The 19,908-nt window shown below is 36.7% G+C and overlaps 1 protein-coding gene across 1 annotated transcript in view; it reads right to left on the bottom strand.

Moving 5' to 3' along the window:
• Positions 1 to 274: 274 nt before the first annotated feature.
• LOC127965521 (glucosylceramide transporter ABCA12) overlaps positions 275 to 19,908 on the bottom strand; it is a 40,301-nt gene continuing 20,667 nt past the window's right edge. The window contains exons 31-51 of the mRNA XM_052566350.1: positions 19,096 to 19,243; positions 18,657 to 18,903; positions 17,789 to 17,878; positions 16,987 to 17,086; positions 16,001 to 16,128; positions 15,204 to 15,291; positions 14,646 to 14,751; positions 13,410 to 13,464; positions 10,529 to 10,706; positions 10,076 to 10,191; positions 9,022 to 9,181; positions 8,626 to 8,879; positions 8,297 to 8,501; positions 7,084 to 7,193; positions 6,789 to 6,939; positions 3,467 to 3,601; positions 3,002 to 3,105; positions 2,300 to 2,392; positions 2,022 to 2,127; positions 1,551 to 1,688; positions 275 to 1,187 (exon numbers count right to left, since the gene is read on the bottom strand). Coding sequence (XP_052422310.1) covers positions 1,086 to 1,187; positions 1,551 to 1,688; positions 2,022 to 2,127; positions 2,300 to 2,392; positions 3,002 to 3,105; positions 3,467 to 3,601; positions 6,789 to 6,939; positions 7,084 to 7,193; positions 8,297 to 8,501; positions 8,626 to 8,879; positions 9,022 to 9,181; positions 10,076 to 10,191; positions 10,529 to 10,706; positions 13,410 to 13,464; positions 14,646 to 14,751; positions 15,204 to 15,291; positions 16,001 to 16,128; positions 16,987 to 17,086; positions 17,789 to 17,878; positions 18,657 to 18,903; positions 19,096 to 19,243 — 2,814 coding nt within the window. The 3' untranslated portion in view covers positions 275 to 1,085. The remainder of the gene's footprint in view (positions 1,188 to 1,550; positions 1,689 to 2,021; positions 2,128 to 2,299; positions 2,393 to 3,001; positions 3,106 to 3,466; positions 3,602 to 6,788; positions 6,940 to 7,083; positions 7,194 to 8,296; positions 8,502 to 8,625; positions 8,880 to 9,021; positions 9,182 to 10,075; positions 10,192 to 10,528; positions 10,707 to 13,409; positions 13,465 to 14,645; positions 14,752 to 15,203; positions 15,292 to 16,000; positions 16,129 to 16,986; positions 17,087 to 17,788; positions 17,879 to 18,656; positions 18,904 to 19,095; positions 19,244 to 19,908) is intronic.

A 19,908-nucleotide genomic window follows, 5' to 3' on the forward strand; every position in this document is an offset into this window, starting at 1 on the left:
TACCACTTTCAGTGCAGAAATTTGTCAAATTTGATTTTAAAATACGTCTGTAACATGTAGTGGAGATATTTAGCTTTAAAATGCTACTATGAGGGGTTAAAAATTTGGATGGATGGATGGATAGAGAAAAGACAGAACATGCCTGAAATGCAGTCTGGACATTGGATAGTTCATCATTTCCACAGTGCAAAATTTTCTATGCAAAAAAAAAAAAGATTTGCACACCTCAACTTGTGACATAAAAAACCAATTGCAGTACATTCAATAAGACAAACGCTTAACAACTGCATGTGAAAAATAGCATTAATGTAAAAATAAGCTTGGTACATTTTTAAAAGAGGAACCGTGCCTTGAAGCAGACAGAGGAAAGGGCCGATGAAATATTTAGTACATTCTTGAACAAGAGATGTGCCTTCCGAGAAAATATTAATGAGAGTGAAGATGTGCAGACATTGAAGAATCATTTATTTCTTGGAGCCAAAAAGGTCTTTGTGATTTATATCAACCCCAGACAAGAGCTGCAAGAGTGCTATTCACTCTAAATACATATTTAATTCTGTATTAAGGAACACATTGCTGGTTGTTTGTGTCAGTAATTCATGTTTTGATTAATGTATATGGAAGAGCTAATAAAATTTCAAACAATTTAGTTAATAAATGACTTGATTTTCTTTGATAAGCAGCAGAGTTGTTTGATGACAAACGAAAGACTAATGTATTGCACTGAACTATGTAAACTAATATAGACTTTCTGCATATTAACCCTTTTAAGGTGATACAAATAGCATCAAACTTCCATATGAAGTTCCTCCAAAGTTGAGCAAAATTTGAACCCATGTTTGGAAGAGCAGAAAGAGTTAATTAACACATAATCATTCATATAAATCCACAATAATTATCCGTAAGGTATTTGGCGACTTCATTATTCTATAAAAAAATATTTGTTTTTTGTCTTTCATTGAAATAATCACAACACCAACATATGATATAGCCTATAAAATATTTCCTATGTATTAAATTAACATCTTTTTTTTTTCTTTTCTTTTCTTTAGGTTATTTTAATGCTATAATGTCCAAGTATTCCATTAGTCCAACGCATTGTACGAGTCTAGACTGTCAGTGTCCATTCCTTGAGTGACTTCCTGTTCGTCTGTGTCCGTCTTCCCCATGGCAAAGTTAATGAAAACCTAAAGAGACAAGTCAAGACAATTGTTTAGTCACTACATCACCACCTGTGTCTCTTTTCATTTCTTTCCATTTCCACCTTTGTTTCCTGGCCACTAAACATTCAAGAGCTACTCTCTTGTTTACTCCTTAATTTGTATTTTGGTCTGTTGCCCACATGTTGACTTCAAAATGTAAACAATATAACCTAGTGTAAGGACTACTTTTATATGTCTGTTAAAGCTTGACAAATCACTGTGAACTGTAGTTGTATGGAAAAAAAGCTGTGTGAAAATTCTTCCAACAAACAGATCTACCTTTGCGTTCCACAGAACAACAGCATGAGGGTAAATAAATAATAACCAAAAACATTGTATGCATCTCACCTCATCCAGAGTGGTCTGGCTGACTGAGAAGTGTTTGATTTGCAGTACAGCCTTGTTGGACTCCAACAGACCAAAGATTGAACCCACACCACCAGGAGCAACAGGCACATGGTACTCCACCATATTTGAGTGATGATCCTTTATGAACAGAACATGGACAGTGTTAACTTTTAAAATACACTTTGAATGGTCACAACAGCCAATTTGTGTCATTTTCTTCCCCCTTGGGGCTCGTAATAATGTAAGTATCCCAAAAACAGGCATAATTCAATTTTTATGACCATTTCCACACCCTGACCCATGAACCTGCTGTTTTAATTTTGCTGCTGTGCCTTCTAAGACTAAGCAAACATCCTATTTCTATTTGAATTGAGATACGGCATATTGCCGTCAAGTCAATCTACCAAACTTTTCAATCACTTGAACTTTTCAATAAGTTTTAACTCCATTATGAAGTACTCTGTTTCTCACCTTCAGGCACATGCTGGGGAAATTCTGCTGCATGAAGTTACTGATCATATCTACATCGCAGGAGGCTCCAGCTAAGTGCATCTTCACCGTGAATCCTTTACCAAACCTGTCAGAATAACAGAGATTATTTTATCACCAGGGACAAAATTATGAAGTGTCTGCAGGAGATATCAGGCTCTAGAGCAACAATAAGAGTGGAAAACAAAAGGAGACGTGAGAGAACCATGGGAAATAATTGGTAGGAGGAAACACAGGATTCAGAAAGATAAACCACTGACCTGTTTTTGATGTGCTGTAAGGAACCGAGACATCTGAACTGTCCTTTTACCATTATAGCCAGACGGGTGCAAAGGGCCTCACACTCCTCCATGCTGTAGGACACAAATACATATTGTTGAAACTCTCCATTTATCTCTCTCCAAACCCATAAAAAAACTGTAGGAATTTAGATTTAAACATCATCATGTGAGGTTTGTTAGGGTAGGACAATATTTGGCTGAGATACTGTACAACTATTTGAAAACCTGGAATACACATACATATTTTAGAAAATCACCTTTAAAGTTGTCCAAATGAAGTTCTTAGCAATGCATATTACCAAAAAATAAGTTTTTATGTATTTATGGTAGTAATAGTTATAAATAATGTTTAATCTTCATACAGTTTAAATAGAAATGCATTTGAATAGATTTTGAAATATTTCTCTTCAATCTAAAATCTAATAGAGGGTTGCATAGTACAATGACAGTATAAAGGACAATTGCTGTCAATTATTTTTCTCAGTGCAAATAGGTCTTTATACAGAACATGAAATTATTTAGATGCCTTTATAAATTTACAAATTGTACCTCATATATGGATGTTCTTGGCATCAAAAAAGCTTCAAAACAACTGTTGACTCAATTTTGCCTTAATGTGTCATTACTACCAGCTGTTTGTTTGAAGGCACTGATGCAGTGTGAGTCAAGAGCGTTCATTACCTGTGTGATGTTAGGACAACAGCACATTTGCCCATCACTTGCTCAGAGATGATCTTCCAAAGGTGACGTTTGGAACGTGGGTCCATTCCAGAGCTGGGTTCATCCTGAGAGGTTAGACGAGACATGTTCAGTAAGAAACATGTGGGATGTTTCTCTGCGCTTACAGAACAAAAGACAAAGCCTAATGCCAAACCCACACATTCTCCAGGTAAATGCAATCGTGCAGTGCACAGAGCCAAAATTTTAAGTCAGAATAACTAATATGCTCTAAGACTTTGGCCAAACAGCACACCAACGCATTTCAGAGGTGTTTGTAACAAGTGTGCAACATTTTACCCATTCAAACCCCTCTGAGCAAACACTCAAGACAGCATGCAATACAGTGATTTATAGTGTAGCTGTATGATTTACTAAACAGCAACTAGTCTCAGCTTGGATAATGGATAATGTGCATTTTTTGCTCACCAGGAGAAGGATCTGAGGGTTTCCGATCAGGGCCAAGGCTGTCGACAGCTTCCGGCGTGTTCCACAACTGTAGCTCTCACTTGTGTTGTGTCTATGGTAATTCAACTCCAACTTTTTCAACAGATAGTTCACAACCTAGAGAGAACAGACCGAATGGTAATGAGAAAACAGATATTTTGATCTTTACATTTTCTAATTAGTATTATTATTATTATTATTATAAACAAGAATAGCAAACCAAATCACTGTAAATTGCTATTTTTATTCACAAAATCACATTTACATTCACCCCCCAAATGAAGCTGCCTTATTTTAAAGCGCATTCCACGAACTTATAGTTCGGTCATAATTTCCCTACAATTTATTTTTGATTTACAAAGCAATAATTGTCCCCAAAAAGGCTTAACAAGTTGTTCTAACACATTAACTGTGTGGTCTTAACATCATAATGAGTCACTTTGAATAATGTTTTGATTAAATGCCTGTTGACATTTGACCCCACGCAGAGCATGTCATGGTTTCTGCATTCATTTAACTAATTGGATTCATACATCAAAGGATCCAAGTAGACATTCAATGAATTTAAATAGCTTCTCATAAACCTACAAGAAACCATAAAGAACTCTCAGTTTAACAGGGGTTATATGCACCCACAGATCATCTTTTGGGTCGGCATTGTACTGCACGCTTCCCTCGGGACATCAAAATTTACCAGCCGTTTCCTCTAAATCCTCTAATCCAAGTTAATGGGCCAAACCGCAAAAGCCATTTCAAAGTTTCAGCAGCTTTTACACAAAGCCTTGGTAGCCAAAAGATGACTGATGGTATTCATAGATTGTTAAGTCAATTCCTTCCCTGCCCTTTTTATACAAGGGTAACATCATCATTACAAGCTGCTGGTTTTACTTCATTTTCGGCAAAGTTGCACTTTATATTAACTTTACTTTTAATATACAGACAGCCAGACATGGGTATTTCGCTATAATTTACTCATCCTTATGTAATTTCAAACCTGTGTGACTTTCGTTCTATTAACACAATCCAAAAGGATAAATTTTGTAGTATGTTCAAGCAGCTCTCTTACAATGAAAGAGGATTGTGTCTAGAGATTGTCAAGCTCCAGAAGGGGGAAAAAACAACACAAAAGTAGTCAAATATGACTTATATTATATTATAATATTCTTAAAGACTTCTGAATCCAAATTGTAGCTTTTTGTGAGAAAAAGAACAAATTACTCCATGACATTCTTTCCCTTTGTCACCATCCACTTTCACTGTATGAACAGCATGAGGTGGAGTAAACATTACTAATGTAATCAAATACTGTAGGCGGCAAGCTTCATAGAAAGCATCTTAATTGATAAACTTTTATCTACAAAGAGACACCGTTTTCACAATTTCTGTGAATGACTCACCTTTGAGGAGGTTCTAAGACTGTAAAAGAATATATACATTATTTGAGATTCTTTTTCTGCAGGCTAACCAAGTACCAGCAGAGACAACCCTGAATTGTGTTTGAGCCATGTGCTCATAACCTCATAAATGTGTCTGATCATAATGGAGCTGATATATTCAGTTCAAACAGAAGGCTTCTTGATCGAAATATTGCACGGATGCAATACAGAAAAATTAGTGATTTATCTTCTTAACAGTTCTCCTATGTATCTTCAGTGATTTAGCTGTGGAGAACAGCACAGCCGGTTCTGCATTACAAAAATGGATGTCTCTGACTCTAAAATTTGATTTAGAAGCTCATTTATTCCACACATTTACCTATTTATTGAACGTTGGTGTCTTTTCTCATATTGACATTGCTGCTGCTTTGTAAAAGCAATCAAACTATGATTCACTGTTACACATAGCATAAAACTGAACACATTCAAAAAATGTTTCGTTTAATCAGAAACACTATTCCAGCTTGAAATTAATATTCATAATCAGTTGCTAATATGACATTGCAACTCGCATATTCCCTCAGGTTTCAATCTTAAGGAAAACTGATAAAGAGTTCACATCTGCAGCCAAAGGCAAGTTTTACAGAAGTGCTTTTGACCAATAATCCTGAGAGAATGCAAGATTAATTAGCTTCCTCACTAATCAATATGGAGGAGAGCCAACAATTTCCTGTCAAATGCAATATTCAGATTATAGTAAACTAAGATCTATTCCTATCTTACTGGGAAGTCCAGCAGGGATTTCCGAGCTGGTCGAAGAATAACCAATGATGTTAGTTTCAGGTTTATAAAAGACTGGCCTGCAACAGCAGCATCTCAAACTAAATATATGCTGGTCTTTTCAAACTGTTAAAACCGATTTCCTGACATTTGTACGTGTGTGGAAAGACGTTTTCAGGCTAGAGTACCACTTGACGAAAAACAGATGCAAAATCTCTCTTAGAGTGTTCAAATATATCAGTGGATTGTGACATGATTTAACAGATAGCTGTCTGTTTCACCTCATCTCTTGCCTCTCATTTCAAATCATCAAACTCTATTAGCAGCATACATTTAATGTAGTTGCACATAACAAGGGATGTCAAAAGTACTAGAATTTCCAAATCAAGTTGATGTCAAAATTTAATATTCTCTGTCTCTCTGTATTATCGTAAAAGTACTGACTCAATAAGTTCTTAGCAAGTGCTTCCTAACTGACAGTTGACTGCTTTTAAACTTGTGCATGTATGACTTCTACTTTAGATTTAATTTGCTTATATATACACATAGCATACTATGTTAAAAATATTCTATAATACAGTGATACTTAAAAAATTACTGCGATATCAGTTTTTTTATTTCAATATATTTTAAAATGTAATTTATTTGTCACAAAACTGAATTTTTAGCATCCAATTAGTTAATAATTGTCACATGATCCTTCAGAAGTCATTCTAACATGCTGATTTAGTGCTCAGGAAACATTATTATTATTATCATCAATGTTTAATATTAATATTTGTTGTGGAAATCATGATAGATTTTTCATGATTTGCTGATAAATAGAGAGTTCAAAAGAAAAGCATTTATTTGCTATAGAAATCTTTTGTAACACTATAAATGCACTGACCACATTTGATCAGTTTAATTGTATTCTTGCTAAATAAAAGTATTAATTTATTTAAAAAAAGATTATTTACTGTCCCCAAACCTCTGAGCTCTTAAAACTGGCACTTTGACTAGTATCAAATAGTGAAATATAAGTACATTTTTGACATCCATACACAGAGGTACCATCACAACGGAAAACATGCACTTTTGTAGGTCACTTTGATAAGAAACTGGCCTTGGCCAGAATGAAACAGACACTGATATAGCTGTGACCTTACCCGGTCAGTCTCCCTCTTGGAGATGCCCCTGATGCGGGCGTAAAAATAGAGATGTTCTTCTCCAGTCAGGAGGTCATCCAGTGCGTCCACCTGGGGGCAGTAACCAATGTTTATGCCCTCTCTCCTGCAGTCTATGATGTCAACCATTCTCCTAAGGACACAGGCCAGGGAGATTTATGAACATGCAATGAAACCAAACACAAATGTCTAGTAAAAGAGTCTGAGTGCATTAGAAAAAGATGGTGTGCGACAGTAAAAGTAACCAATCAAGTTTTTAAAGGGGGGAAAAAGGTACCCGTCAATGTCACGAATCTTGGCCGAGCCGTCAGTAGGGCTAATGTCTCCTGTCAGCATCTTGAAGGTAGTGGTCTTTCCTGCACCATTGACTCCCAGCAATCCAAAGCACTAAGGAAGATATTGACCTTCCATTCATTTACATTGAATGTTTTGCTGTCATCGATTATTCTTAAGAGCTTAATAAATCTTCTATGAAAAACCATTCGGAACTGAAATATAATGAAGCACAGCATACGCCAAGTTCCTTAAACAAGACTTTCTGGGAATATAGCTGAATTTCCCCTCTGTGACCACATCAACATGCACAATTTCAGATAATTCATTTATTATGGTTCAATACTTATTTATTTGGCCATTTCATTTAATGTTTGAAATTACCGAAAGTACTTTCTTAGTATGCATTTATTTCATATTATAAATCCTAATATTAGTATGGAACACCAACTTTTCACAATCCAGTCAATTCTCATTGCACAAAATCAGATATCAGTTTATGTTAAAAATCGGAAACACTACAGAGAAAAAGTTTGGAGTTAAACAAGTCTCTTATGCTCACCAAGGATGTATTTATTTGATCAAAAATACAGTACAAAGAATACTATTACAAAGTTAAAGTCTAAATGTTTAATATTTTGATATATTTTAAAATGCAATTTATTCCTGTGATGGCAATGCAGTTTTCAACAGCCATAACTCCAGTCTTCAGTGTCACATGATCAATTGGTGCCCAGTTATTTATTTTTTTTGTACTTAATGTTCAGTTATTAATAATGTTACTTATAAAAACTGTTTTTGCTGCTTAATATTTTTGTGGAAACCATGATAAATTTTTTTCAGGATTTGTTGATGAATAAAAAGTTCAAAAGAACAGCATTTATTTTAAATAGAAATCTTTTATAACATTATAAATGTCATTACTGTCACTTTTAAACAATTTAATGCATCCCTGCTGAATAAAAGTACTAATTTATTTCCTTGCTTACCCCAAATTTTTGAAAGGTAATATATAGTTTCCTCCAAAATACTAAACAGACTTATTCTCAACAAGCAATAAAAAATTTGAACTAATAAACTTTTGACTGGTAGTGTGTACTTCATATTAAGAAAGTAAAATGGGTTGCGAATGGCAATGTATGTTTATTATAATACTTGAATTTTCTTGTGCATATAAATGCTCTCATTATAAATATTAATATGAAAATAGCACAGACCTCTCCAGCTGGGATGCCGACAGACAGCTTCTTCACCGCCTGGACCCTCTTGTTTAGGTTTTGATACACCTTAGTCAGATGCTTAACCTGCAGAATATCTGCATGTGCATCGCCACGGTCCATACGCAGACGTTCAGCCACCACATCTTCATCTTCATTGGGGCTATAGTTCTGAACAACGTTCTTCTTCCAGCAGAATAACCATCTACAACAATATACACAAATGCATAACTAATGTAAAAATTGTATACTGCACTACAAAGTCAAATTTCAAAAAGTAGTTCTGTGCCAGCCAGTTTGAATCCATATTGCCAGAGCCTAAGGTATACCTGACTTTGCGAATGAGCGTCTTGTTAAGTAGCAGGCGAAGTGTGAAGCAGATGAAGCCCTGCAGGAACATGGAGATGTACATCCAGCCCAGAACATCCATGCTGAACGGGTTCTTGTAGGCATCCACTCCGAAAGCACTCAGGATCTGCACCTGCATGTCAACCCTTGCCAACTCCATCAAACCATTGCCAAAGCTGAACTGAGGGAAGACTAGGAATATGTTGCTCATGGTATGGTACACATCCAGGATGCTCTGAAATGGACAATGAAAGCAAGTTAGAGAATGAAGAACGATGAGCAAAGCTTGCCTGGTAAAAAAATATATATACTACAATACAGAAAATTGTACAGTTAAATTTTTTATACATTTGGGGGTGAAATGACTCTACTCTCACCTGGTCATTCTGGTTGAGCTGACCCAGGAAGTAAATAATGGATGTGGAGATGATGGTGTTGACACTGATGAAGAGATTGATGCAAACATAACCGATAAAGGCCATTTCTGTATCCTTGAAAACCGCAGACAGAAGATACATCCAAGGGAAGGTGGAGAAGCTGGAAAGAAACCATGAAATCAATGTGGTAAGTGGCAAGCTTCAAAGACTCATCTAAAGAGAAGAATTACAACATGGAGGAAGACAAAAGAGCCATAGAAAGACTTCTACTATGAGCTTAGCAAAGAAAGGGAGACTATATTCCACAGTTGAGCTAAGAGGCCGGAAGATAAATGAGTTCATCTATTTCCTCTTCGTGAAGCATTCTCTCTCCTCTTCAGCACCACAGAATGATCTGCTTTTTTATTCATTACTCTTGGTGATTGGGGTGGCGGGGTCAAGGAAGAGGATGTGTTTAAACCAAGGGGTACTGTGTGTGTGTGTGTGTGTGTATGTGCACGTTCCCTGGCCTGTGTGAGTGTATTGTTAGTGTTAGCAAGTCCACACCGCTCAGCTAAACAAAAGCAATTAAGCAGGTTGAAGGGAAAGTGGTGGGATCGCTGTGATGTGTGGTTATTTATGGGCCGGGTGCCGTTGAGCTCACAGGCGGATGAATGCGGGCCAGACTGCTGACTTCACACAATGAAGGGCCTCACAAGCAGCCAATGGAGCTCTGAAGCCTAAAGACTGACTGTGAGTGGCCTCAATGCTCTCCACAATGCAATTAAATGGGTGACAGAGAGTGTGTGAAATCGCTTGTTCAGAGCCCAGGCCTTGCAGGAAAGCTTCGGGCAGCTCTCCTCTTTCTAGCAGAGAGCCCGGTGTTTACCTGAAGGATGACGCATTAACTAAAACTTCCTCTTTTGCCAAGGCTGCAACGTGTAGCATTTGCTGAATAATACATTCATGAAGCTCTAGTGCCTTGAGGACCTGTCAGCTCTGAGACGTTCTAATGAGACGTCTGTCTTATGACAGGAAAATCTCTGGTGGTAAAGGGACTCTAATGTATGCTGACCCAAATAGCACCAGTAGAAGTGTGACCGCGCCGAGGTTCTGCCTGTCTGTGAATGCTGAGAGCTGGAACGCTGCTATCATCGCCACCGAGAGGAGCACGGGAACCATATAAAGAGCCTGCAATGACAACACAAAGACCTTGTAAATACAAACAGTCTTATGCATTATGCAATTTTGTTATTTTACATCCATGCATTTGGCAGATGCTTTTATCCAAAGCAACTTGCATTGCATTCAAGGTATTAGTTCTTTTTCAAATCCATGGCGCTGATAAGATATACTGTTTCTGATATTACTAATATTAAATTAATTATGTAATGGTTATTGTTAGTCCAATTGAACCTGTATTTCATGTAGTCTAGCTTATCATTTCTTTTTCATGGGTTTTTGGATTTTTTACAGATCTATGCAATGGATCTCAAAGGCTGAAATCTATCAGTTAATCCTGAAGTACCATATCATAGAAGAAGTTGATGATCCAGTAGAAAGGTTCGCTGATGCCAGAGATCTGTTGGAGTCTTTTGGAGCCCGTGTGATGTTCCTGAACCTCATAGATGACAAAGCTGGCCGTCATGATGGAGTAGCCAGTGAGCACACAGAGAGCAACCAGGATGCTGACCAAACCGCTCACCCTTGAGGAGAAAAAAAAGAAAGATCTCAATCTTAAAGACATGGACTTGTGAGTTGAGAGCCTCTGACTTTGTGTATCCATTTGTATGTACTAGAAAATGTATTATTTATACATTCTGTATAGTTTGTTAAATTTTAAATATACCTACATTTGTTGAAAGTAGTCTTTTATGCTCACAAATTTATTTGACAAAAAATACAATGGAAACAGCAATATTGTGAATTATTATCATTATTATTATGAACTCTTCTCTGTTTCTATATATATATATATATATATATATATATATATATATATATATATATATATATATATAAATAGGTACATATCTGTAAACTTTATATAGATATTCTGTGGCATTTAGAGACAACTTTAATGCATGTCATGCTGCCTTAACCTTACAATACAAACTGCACTTCATATTTCCTACAGTCTCTCACATGAGCTTAACAGTGTTCTTCAGTCAAGCTCGGTGCATTTATCACGGCATCACACACAGTGAGGAGAAAAGATGAAAGCCGTAAGAATTAAGATCTCTCTATCAGTTGGAATTGTGTAAGACAGAGTCAGAGACGATCAAGAGTTCGGTCTCAGCAGGACACTTCTCCTTCTACCAGACACCAGCTGAGCTTTTGCCTTTAATGCTGCCCCTCTGCATCCCATCTCTGCTCTCAACAACTGTGCCTCCAAAAAAAATTCTGAGAATGGAGGACAAATAAGAACGAACTGATCTCAGGGAAAGACAGAAGACCTATACCACAGAGAGTTGAGTCTGAACGAAAAAGCGAAGATCACTTTATATTCAGATGAGAAGGACTCAGTTGGTTGATCAATGAAGAAACTAATTAGATTGTACTGGTTCTCTACAGCTTTAGACTTTTCTAGACTAGTGTTCCTCAGCTGGTGGCTTATTTAATTACATTCAGTCTCACTTAGAGAAAACTTTTCCAGGCAGTTGGTGGTGCAATAAAAATGACAAACCTCATGATAAAATAGCACTAAACTATGGTTAAAACACTTCAGATCATTTTGATTTTACCTAAGATAACAACATATGTATAATTCAAAATTATAGCTACCACCAAATAATCAGATTTCATCTGCTATGAGACAAGGTTAGCAATCACTCATTAAAATATGTAACTGAAACATAATCTTTAAGATTTTGAAGTTGATTCAATAGAGTGCTACAGGGATGACGCAATTTTGTAGAAAGGTTCCCTTGAAAAAAAACCAATTGGCTTCCAAAAGGGTAATACCTTTTGGATTAGTGCAGAAAATAAGCTCTGTGACCAACAAAAGTTTAGGATTCTTACACAGTTGGATAATTAGTATCATCTTCACAAATGAACAAAACTAAACTAAACACAATTGGTAGAAGTAAACGGTTACATGTCTTCACTATCACAAGCACAAAATTTTCAACACATCTTTATTTAAAATCTACAAGTTGGGAGAAGGTTTGAGAGTTTGCAAGAGCATGAGTAAAAATACAAGAAGCCAGTAAAAATAGACAAAAGTAGACAAAAGTAGACGGAAATTGTTCCTTTCTGCATGAGGATGAATAATGTCCCAAACAATCTCTGGTTAGCCACTTGTTAGCAACTGTCTTTTTGAAGACATGTATAAGCTTAAAAAATCATGAGTGGGGTTTTACTGATGTATACTGTACATCAGGGATAGGCAACTCCGGTCCTGGAGGGCCACTATCCTGCAGAGTTTAGCTCCAACCCTACACACCTGGACAAGCCTTTCAGTGTTTTCAGGATTACTAGATAGATACAGGAAGGTGAGTTTTTATGAGGGCTGAAGCTAAACTCTGCAGGATAGTGGCCCTCCAGGACCGGAGTTGCCTATCCCTGCTGTACATGTTGTAGAATAAAACATGAAAATATTTTGAGCTTGAGTTAACTTCAGACCTTATTTCAGCCATTTAACCCTGGAAATCTCAAACTGCGAACTCGATTCTGGGCTTCAGGATTCCTTCCTGCAGTACCATATTTATACTTCAAACAGCTGCCTGAGGCTGTTACCAATATGGCCACCAAGTGCTTGACTTGCCTTAAAGGGACTTTGCTTTTGATAGAAGTGTCTGGTATACAAATGCATTACTTTCTATTCTTCCAGCTACTCACAGAGGCTTTTCTGAGTAGCCAATCTATTCTTCTTCCTTTTCCTGCCTTCTCTGCATGTTGTCTTCCCTCTCAAGAAATCTCTTTCTCTGGCCTAAGTAGCAGGCGACAAGCCAGACTCATCCCAGCTGCGAGAATAAGACAATTGCGCTCATTTTACAGAGCGTGTCTTTTAAATTTAGGCACGGTTGAAATTGCTCACAGTGTTCAAAATACAAGCATGTTTGGGTGGCGACACTGAATCAATTAACCTCTGAACCACCTTCAGAGTAAACACACATTATATTGGGTTAGTAATCAATAAGCCAAGCTCAAGAAAAAAATCAAAGAGGAGTAAATACAGGAGTCAAATTACATTAGTTCAAGTGCTCCAACAGAATGCTTGTATATCTCATCTAAAGCCCATCATTTGGCTGATTGCTTTCCTTTCCCCACCACTGGGTCTGTGATTTTGTACCGGCCCCACTAATACACTCAGTCTGTATTTGGTCCAACACCAAAGTACTTTATCTGTTTTATCTGCCAGACAGAAGGACGTGCAAACATGCATGGATATGTGTGTGTACGCTTACATGACATCCTCGTCTTGCACTTGGCCAGGGTAAGGGTGGCTGGATATGGAGATGGCTGTAAAGAGAGATTTTAGCACATGAGTAAATATACATTTGCCCGGTAAACACGTGACCAGCGGTCTGCTCCTCCCATGAACCTTTTCTGAATTTATGCTCTGTTTTTCCCTGAATGACTTCACCGGCTACATTTGAATAAATGAATCCCCCCTTTCCATTACTGACTGGTGGGATAGCATTAATCTTGCCTGGAGGCGGACAGTGAATCTCAGCCACTGGGCCAGTCTGGCAGTGTTGAAATAAGACCAGCTCTATTCCTTCATTTTCAGTTCTCAGCACCTCTAATTAGAATTCAGACCGCTCTGCCTCATGGTGGGAGACAGAAAATACACACTGCCCTCTTTCTAAGGGTAGTGGAATTACATGATTGTCAGTCACAGAAGCAAGGATTATATTTAAAAGTAGTGCAAAAAACCATATTTTAAATAAACCTAGTAATTATTGATATGTGAATACAAGAAGAACCTAGCTGTGTTCTTTGCAGTCAGTTAGAAGGTCTCCTCCTGTCTAAGTGAGCGCTTTCGCTCAGAATAAGCTGCTGAGTGGATTAGACCTTACACAGTGAGTCAAAACTTTAGATATACAAGTCTAAGGGCACATTAACTCAAGTTAACCTAACACATTTAATCTGTAACACAACGTGGAAAATATTAGATATACAATATCCTACCATTCAAAAGTTTGGGGTTGGATATTTTTTTAAAGATATTTTAAAATGTTTTTGAAAGTCTTTTATGCACACCAATGCTGTATTTATTTGATCAACAATAAAGTAACAAACAGTAATATTTAGAAATAGTATTACAAATTAAAATATATTTTTAAATGTAATTTATTCCTGTAAAGGGAAAGCTGAATTTTTAGAAGCCATTACTCCAGTCTTCAGTCACATCATGATCCTCAGAAATCATTCCAAGATGCTGGTTTCGTGCTCAAAAACACTTCTCCTTACTATCATTGTTGAAAACTGTTGTGGTGCATAATATATTTATATTTAATACATGTATTTAATACTTTATATCAATATCAAATTAATGGATCTTTTTTGAATATATTATTTTTTTCAAAAAAATCACATTACTGACTCTTTTAAAACTTTTGAATGGCAGTGTACGTGAAGTTTTACAGATTCTAGAAACTGCAAAACTACACAGTATTAGAGAGAGAGATTTAACGAACCATATTGTTGCCGTTTCTCTTTTGGCAGATTGGATCTCAGAATAAAGTTGTTAAGGCTGTTGAGGTAGGCAGGCATGGTGTGGTGACCTTCTGGATTATACCAAACCTGTGAGAACACAAAAATCAATTCAATGCACAACAATATCTTAGGAATCACTCTGTAAATGCTCTGTTTCAAAAAGTATAAAAACTAACAACTCAGTATTCTAACAGGCTTAAAAATACACAGCTTGGTTATAATATTCGGTAGTGCATTTGTACTAAAATTTGGACTCAACAATTTTATATATATAAGTTTTTTTTGCACATTGCATTCTTCACAAAGAATGCATACACTATTGCCCAAAAAAAAAGCATTTTAGAGGGCAACATAATTATACTGCCTACCTTTTGGAACAGCTTTCACATCATGAGGGTGATTATGATGCATTAAAATGCTGCCTACGTGGCAGCTTACTGGGTTTGGAACATAGCCTGCTAGTGTCTACATAAACTGCCACGTTGGGACTATGAGCCACTTTGCCATTGTGGCAATGTAATATCACTCATCCAAATTACCTTACTAAGGGTTCTGTTCTCTGGCACATCTAACATGTCCATCTTAAGATCAAAGGGAAGAGGCTTTCCGAAGTCCCAGCCTCCATATCTGAAACAAAGCACAAAACAACTTACGTTAGTTATGTCCTGGCTGGTGTAACATTTTGTTCACTTGTTGTACACATTTAGTGGAACTTTTTTTTTTTTTTTTTTTTGGATGCCTTTTATACATTTGTGTATGTTTTATACTTCATGGTTTATAGGATTAAACAATTTTATATATATAACTGGACTGTGCATGCAAATTTATGCTCTTACCTACATTCTGTACACATTAAATCTCAATTAATTTAACAATAAATTTAGTGTTTTCAGACGCTAAGGGCATTTTCCTTGATATACTGTTAATTAATAGTTTTATGCCTTTGTTGGATTTCCACTCAATTTATTACAAGAGCTGTGATTTGCTTTTTTTTTATTACTATTTTCACCAGCTCACAGAGGCAGGACTCTGTATTATATTACATTTTTTTGGAAGAGCAATGTATGAATAATAAATGCTAGCCTTACTATTTTAGGTGTAATAAAGTATTTTCATGCCAGCAGCACGCCCCAGTGCTGTGTGCTATTTGACTAGGATGGAAAATGTCAGCTGGTCGGAAATGCCACGGTAAAGACGGGATAAACTGAAGTGCTTCCTCTTTAATTATTAATCAGCCTACCAGCGGTTCATAAATTCCTTAATATTCCACCTCGCCATATTTTGAACTTGTGAAATTAGTTTAATGCTGTGGAGTGCAATGTGTGATCAAATTCACCTGATCCTGATGAAGTCATTGGCAGTGGCCAGCAGGTAGTTCTCTGTGTTGATGCCTGTCAGGTTGTAAACAATCTGGGATGATGGATTTCTTTTGTGAGGTGGTTCGTAATCGGATGCAGGACATGACTGAAAGGGAGAAAAAAGTGAGTGATATTCTGAACAGAAACCATAATAGTAATTATCGATTTTATCCCTATCAAGGGTAGATTTGGCCACGCCCCACAGGAAGCTGAATTGCTATGACAGGAAGAAGAGCAGGCACAACATCAACACAAATTTGGTGACAAAACATTATTTATTACATCATTAACTTGACTAATTAGGCCTATTTAATTATTTCTAATATGTCATTATTTTTCCTTAGTTGACATATTTCCCTAAACTAAGTGAAATTCTCTTAAATAGGTTAAACGAAATTTTATACCTTGAAGAAAAAAAAAATAGCCAACAACTGATTTAATTTCATGGAGAACCACAACGTGAAAGCTTTTTTTAATTCATAACTGAGTTTGAAAGGACACCTATAAAACATATTCAATTTGAGTTATGATAACTCAAATTACATATGTTTTATAGGTGGCCTTTCAAACATAAATTATTAATAAAATATAATGTTTAAGTAAATAACATATGTTTTGTTCACAATGCCATTTATGTGTAATTGTGTGTAACTGTTTACATTATTTTTCATTATTATGATTTAAAATTATTAAACATTCCATGTTTCTACTTGCTTAAATTAGAATTTCCATTCTGCATTGTGTTTGTTTCCTCGTTGTTGCCTTAAAGTCAGGAATTTAATTTAAAAGGCATTCTGAAATCAATTCTGAAGGGCGCGCAACCCTGCTGTGATCAACAATCTCCTTCACGCTATCAAAACACTAATGATCTTTATCAATATTTAAATGCTGAGAGATGCTCATCATTGAGGATATGTGATAATGTTGTTTTTATGTTATGATGGTTATGCTCTGTTTGACCCACCTGCACTTGGTTGCTACACTTGCAGGTGGTATATGTAGCAGAGCTGTTGCCTCTGGAGATCCAGGTCTCACTTCCTGCGGTAGGTCTCTCTTTGCAAAGCCTGTAAAAAATAATAATAATGTTTTCTTGTAGCAAAAAGAAGAAAAATACAATATTATACTGTACGCGCAGGAACAGTGTGATGATTATTTGGAAGGTATCAGTGAAAAATCGATCCTATAAACAGGAAATGCATGAGAAATGCAAATGATGCCTGGGTGAATCTCACAAAAATATGTGCGGAGAGGTTCTTCTGTGAGATTTACGCCCATATACAAGAGCATTGTTATAAGCTCTTACAGTGGAATTACAAAAGGCAGCGCTTTCAGATGTGTGGGTGAAAGGGGAAAATAGAAAAACAGTGAGCAAGAAAGCAAGAGAGTGTTTGTGAGCGAGTTACAGAGTGAGGAAAAAAGTAAGATGAGCCAAGATGGGAAAATAGCATGATAAAAAACAGTGATAGAAAACTAAAAGTGGCACATTAGTGTGATGAAATTGACCAGGAACACAAGAAGACCCACTGAAACAAGCAGACAGTGTATCAGAGTCCCAGGGCTCAGCAAAAGAGACAGCGATCAGAGCTTAGGAACAGACCTGCGAAGATCAGAGGGGCTGAAATCATAGCCGGCAAAAATGAAAGCCATTTGCAGTGCCTAGGTGAGCTGATGCTGTGATATGTAATCACTCATGCCTTAGAGCGGCCTGCAGCCTGATTACTGAGCTCAGAGTTCTGGGTCACTAAGACATATGGATTATTACTTACGAATCTGTGGGGTCTCTCATGCAGACGTGGTCAATGCCTGGATAAGACATCATGGAATCTACAAGACTGCTGGCGGTGGGATTCTGATTGCTGTGAAGAGAACATGCAATGGCAATGTTTAAGACTGGGTGAAATTTCACTGTATTTGCTATTAGTTTGATGGATACCAATAAATAAACAACATTAGAAATATTGCAATGGTTCTATGTGCTTTTCTTTGGTCATTAGTTGCATCAGCAAAATGTGGCAATTAGCCAGTGACCTGTAATAATAAAAGGTATTTTAAAAGAGTCTCTGCTATAAACCTCATTAACAAAAAGGAATTCAAAATATTGTAGATAAGCAGTTATGTTGAATCTGTTTTTTGTTTCATTCAATGAACAATTAGTTAGCATCATTCACGCAAGTCTTGATGAGGCATTTCATATGCTTTGAAAAACTGCAGTAAAATATAAAGTATATGGAGGTAAATATTGTTGTTTATTGTGTATTTTGCATAAAAAAACTGATTACATGTCATTATTTCCTTGTGTTCATTTAGTAATAAAAAAACTCTAAAGAAAAATGGCCTGATAATCTGCCAGATGCTACATTTTACTGTATTTTACTTCTTGAATTTATAAAAATAAACTTTTTAGGCAAGATTAAATAAAATAAAATAAATTTAGGTATATTTTCAATAATTAACAGATGACAATGTATTAAGTGGTAACAACATTATCAACCTTCTTTTAAGTAGATCATCAAAACAGGAAACAAACAAGGTCACGGGTTGGATTTATGTAAGTCACTTTGGATAAAAGTGTCAGCAAAGTACCCATATTTCCTACATAATAACAGGCAAGTCACAGAAAAAAGGGAGTCTAACCTGAAGAAGCTATACTGTTCATCAACATGGTACAGAGCAGGAGAAAGCACAATCTTGGGAAAGTGCTGAAGATCATTCTTGATGGAGCCCAGGCCCATGGCAGCAATTACAAAGAGTACAGGCAACAACACCTGGGAGAACAGCCCCTTCCAGTCCCTCCTGGAGTGATGCACGCGTTTCAGCAGCATGGCCATCGCCCGCTGCGCAGTCAGAGTGAACCCACGCACAACTGAGGTCCCAGTGAGGCCTATAAGAGAGACGAAGTGAGTGTGCCACATGAGACAGAGGCAATTATTTCATCTCTTCAATCCAGTCAAATTCTAAAGATGAGCTTTCAAAGTTCAAAGCTTTCAAGGGGTGTTTGGGGAAGTACAGGTCATGGAACTAATATTCCACAAACTGCTGCAAGAATCTAAACTAGTCCTAAAAGCCAACTTACTGGCTTTCTCTCCAAGGTACGCGTTGTTGAGTTCGTCAGGAATGCTGTCTCTTGAGGCAAACATGTCATTGGCTATCACAGACTCTGATACAGACCAGGTGTCACTTTCTTTGGGCTCCAAGTCGTCTCGAGTCAACTGCAGGAACACCTGAGAAAACACAGCATTTTTATGAGTGCACCTGGACATGACTGTATCATGTTTTCCTATGTTTTTGTTAGGATAACATTATTGCAGTGGTTCTTAACATCCCTCCCCGCCCTGCTTTTTTTACTTCATGTTAACCATATTTTACTTGACATTTTCTACAATTCCCAATCCTTCATAAATAATACTTCATAATAATTTGTACATTTTTTTTAAATATATATTTTTTTGTAAATAGAAAACCCTACAGCTATTTTTCCCAGTGTAAAATGTGTAAATACTGGCGGCCATTTGTGAATTGGGAATGTTGAATCATGCAAATTCATCTTTAAAGGCAAAGGTCAAAAACTTTTTATTTTATTATTAAAGCCATTTTACACCAAGGATGATAAATGTAGCAATAACGATAATTTGTATAGTTTTCGTTCTAGGGTGTGAACAGAAATATTCCGAGAGAATATTTTTTTAATATTAAAAGATAAACGAACGTGAACTAAAGCCTTGGCCAGGTTGGGAAACCCTGCATTAGATTACTAAAATAAGAAGTTTTCATAAATGCCATTTCAATGGAGAAGTTGTAGCCTAATGGTTAGCGATTCGGACTCGTAATCCAAAGGTTGCGAGTTTGAGTCTCGGGCCGGCAGGAATTGTGGGTGGGGGGAGTGAAT

This window comes from Carassius gibelio, chromosome B9 (assembly GCF_023724105.1).
Source record: "Carassius gibelio isolate Cgi1373 ecotype wild population from Czech Republic chromosome B9, carGib1.2-hapl.c, whole genome shotgun sequence".
NCBI lineage: Eukaryota > Metazoa > Chordata > Actinopteri > Cypriniformes > Cyprinidae > Carassius > Carassius gibelio.